Here is a 2,019-nt window from a genome sequence, read left to right as displayed (position 1 = left end):
TCCCTACAAGAAAGCAAATTAGTAGCTATGACAAAGGCGAGTCTTGTGATGTGGACTGCTGTTTACTAAGAAGACCTGAGACCACCCACTTATTTTGTATAGCCTGTCATAAACACATTGAATGGAAATGACATTAGGCCACTCTTGGCTTAGAACAGATTTGACGTAGTGCCTTAGAATCGTATTTCAAGATTCATTCAGAGCACTGGAACGTGGAGGCAAGATCCTGTTCTACCTATTACTTACCTACGGGGACTCGGGTACCTAACTGTCATCCTATTCCATCTCGCTCAAGTCCCCCATAAACAGCTATTGCAAAGGGCAAATGGGTACTCCTCCTGCTCAGTGGTTTTGTGACTTCATCTTAAGGCTACAGTAATGGTGTGTCACAAAATAAGTCATATTAACAGGGGTGCAGGTTGTAGCTGTATTGGTCTAAGGACATAGGCAGACAAGGTTCTTTGGGTGAATCTGATATATTTTATTAAACCAACTTAAATAGTTGGAAAAAATAGTTTTGAACCCGAAAACTTGCTTAAATTTTTTCCCCCAACTAGTTAAGTTGGTCTAATAAAAGATATCAGATTCACCCAAAGAACCTTGTCTGCCTAAGGCATATTAAGGTATTTTCAGGGACTTGAGCAAGGTAGAATAAGATCATACTTAGGTCCCTAAGTTCACTTAGCCTCCCAATAGATTTGGGCCCTTGAACTGGCCGTACAAGCAGAACTATTGTGTTGAGAGAGTCAGAAATAACACATTTTTGCTGTAAACTCTCAGTGTTCCTTCTCCATTCCCTTGTGGTGCTCAGTCTTGGGAGAACATGTGTCCAGAGCGGATTTGAGTTCCCTGGCCCTACCGCATTTCAAAGAGGAAAACCTGCTGAGACAGGAAGCTCTTTGTAAGCACTCTGGGCATGCAAACCCCTGGTGTTCTCATGCGGTGAAATGATTGCATTAGTTTTATTTGTTCAGGTAGAAAATGATTTGTGATTTGTTTTTCTTTTCAACAAGCTGCTTACTGTGCCTGAATTTCTGTCTGTTCTCTGTCTCTTACAGAACTCCTCCAGGTCTGCAAATTCCTCCAGTCTCATTAATCCAATGAACGGGGGCTCCTCATTGTGGGAGGAAAACTGGAAAGTTAATTCCTCCTTGTGTTTTCAGTACAGTATGTGATCTACCTGGGGATCTCTCTGCTTGCTTGTGTTCCCCCCCACTTCTTTTAACTCATCCTTCTGAACAGGTGATTAGGCTGTTCCTATAACACTTTACAATCTCTCGCCGCCATCAGAAAAAGATAGAAATAAAAATCTTAATAGCTATTAATGGGTTTGCTGTGATTTATTTTGAAATATACATTGGTATTTTGCTGTTCCTCAGCTCCTACTGAAAGCCATCAAGTGCAGAAAAGAGTACAATAAGCCCTTTCAAAAACAAATGTCTTTTTTGTGTGCATCTATCTAGGAACACTATATAATGTTTCAAACCACTACAGCCTGTTCAGCTGAAACCTCAAGTTAAAAAAATGTTCAGCTCCCAGGTTCAGTATAGCTAGAAGATCAGTATTTCAGATGCCACAGGTCTGGACCTCTGAAACACCAGATAAACATCGCTCACTGCATGGAGAAGTTAGATTGCTTGCTCTCCCAGAAGGGTGTTTGTAATCACACCTCTAAAAATCTCTTACATATTGATACTGCTCACAGGTATTGATTCTCATCACAAGGAACATGCAGGTCATTACCAGGCCCAGTTCATTCAAGCACATCCAGGCCTCCTAGGTATGAATTCAGTTCTGCTCTGTCTCCCAAGTAACAGTAGACCACATCACAGAGAGGGAAGGTGTGAAGGTGGCTGGAGGCTGGACAAACCATGAAGGCAAAGAATATGGGCTTAGGAGTGACAAATTGAAATGGAAACCATTCCAAAGAGTTCTGAGAGGCTGGACCTTGGGCTGTGGAGGCCTCCAGAGGGATTTCCACAAGGCAATGCTCTGAAGGGTACAATTACCAATTCAGGG

At 42.1% G+C, this 2,019-nt stretch overlaps 1 protein-coding gene across 1 annotated transcript in view; it reads left to right on the top strand.

The window, feature by feature from the left end:
- LOC102384825 (ovotransferrin-like) overlaps window positions 1-1,321 on the top strand; it is a 21,243-nt gene extending 19,922 nt beyond the window's left edge. The window contains exon 17 of the mRNA XM_014526500.2: window positions 1,059-1,321. Coding sequence (XP_014381986.1) covers window positions 1,059-1,096 — 38 coding nt within the window. The 3' untranslated portion in view covers window positions 1,097-1,321. The remainder of the gene's footprint in view (window positions 1-1,058) is intronic.
- Window positions 1,322-2,019: the final 698 nt, after the last annotated feature.

This window comes from Alligator sinensis, unplaced genomic scaffold, assembly GCF_000455745.1.
Source record: "Alligator sinensis unplaced genomic scaffold, ASM45574v1 scaffold863_1, whole genome shotgun sequence".
Classification (NCBI taxonomy): domain Eukaryota; kingdom Metazoa; phylum Chordata; order Crocodylia; family Alligatoridae; genus Alligator; species Alligator sinensis.
The sequence above is the reverse complement of the archived record's forward strand: the minus strand, read 5'-3'. Positions and strand labels throughout refer to the sequence as shown.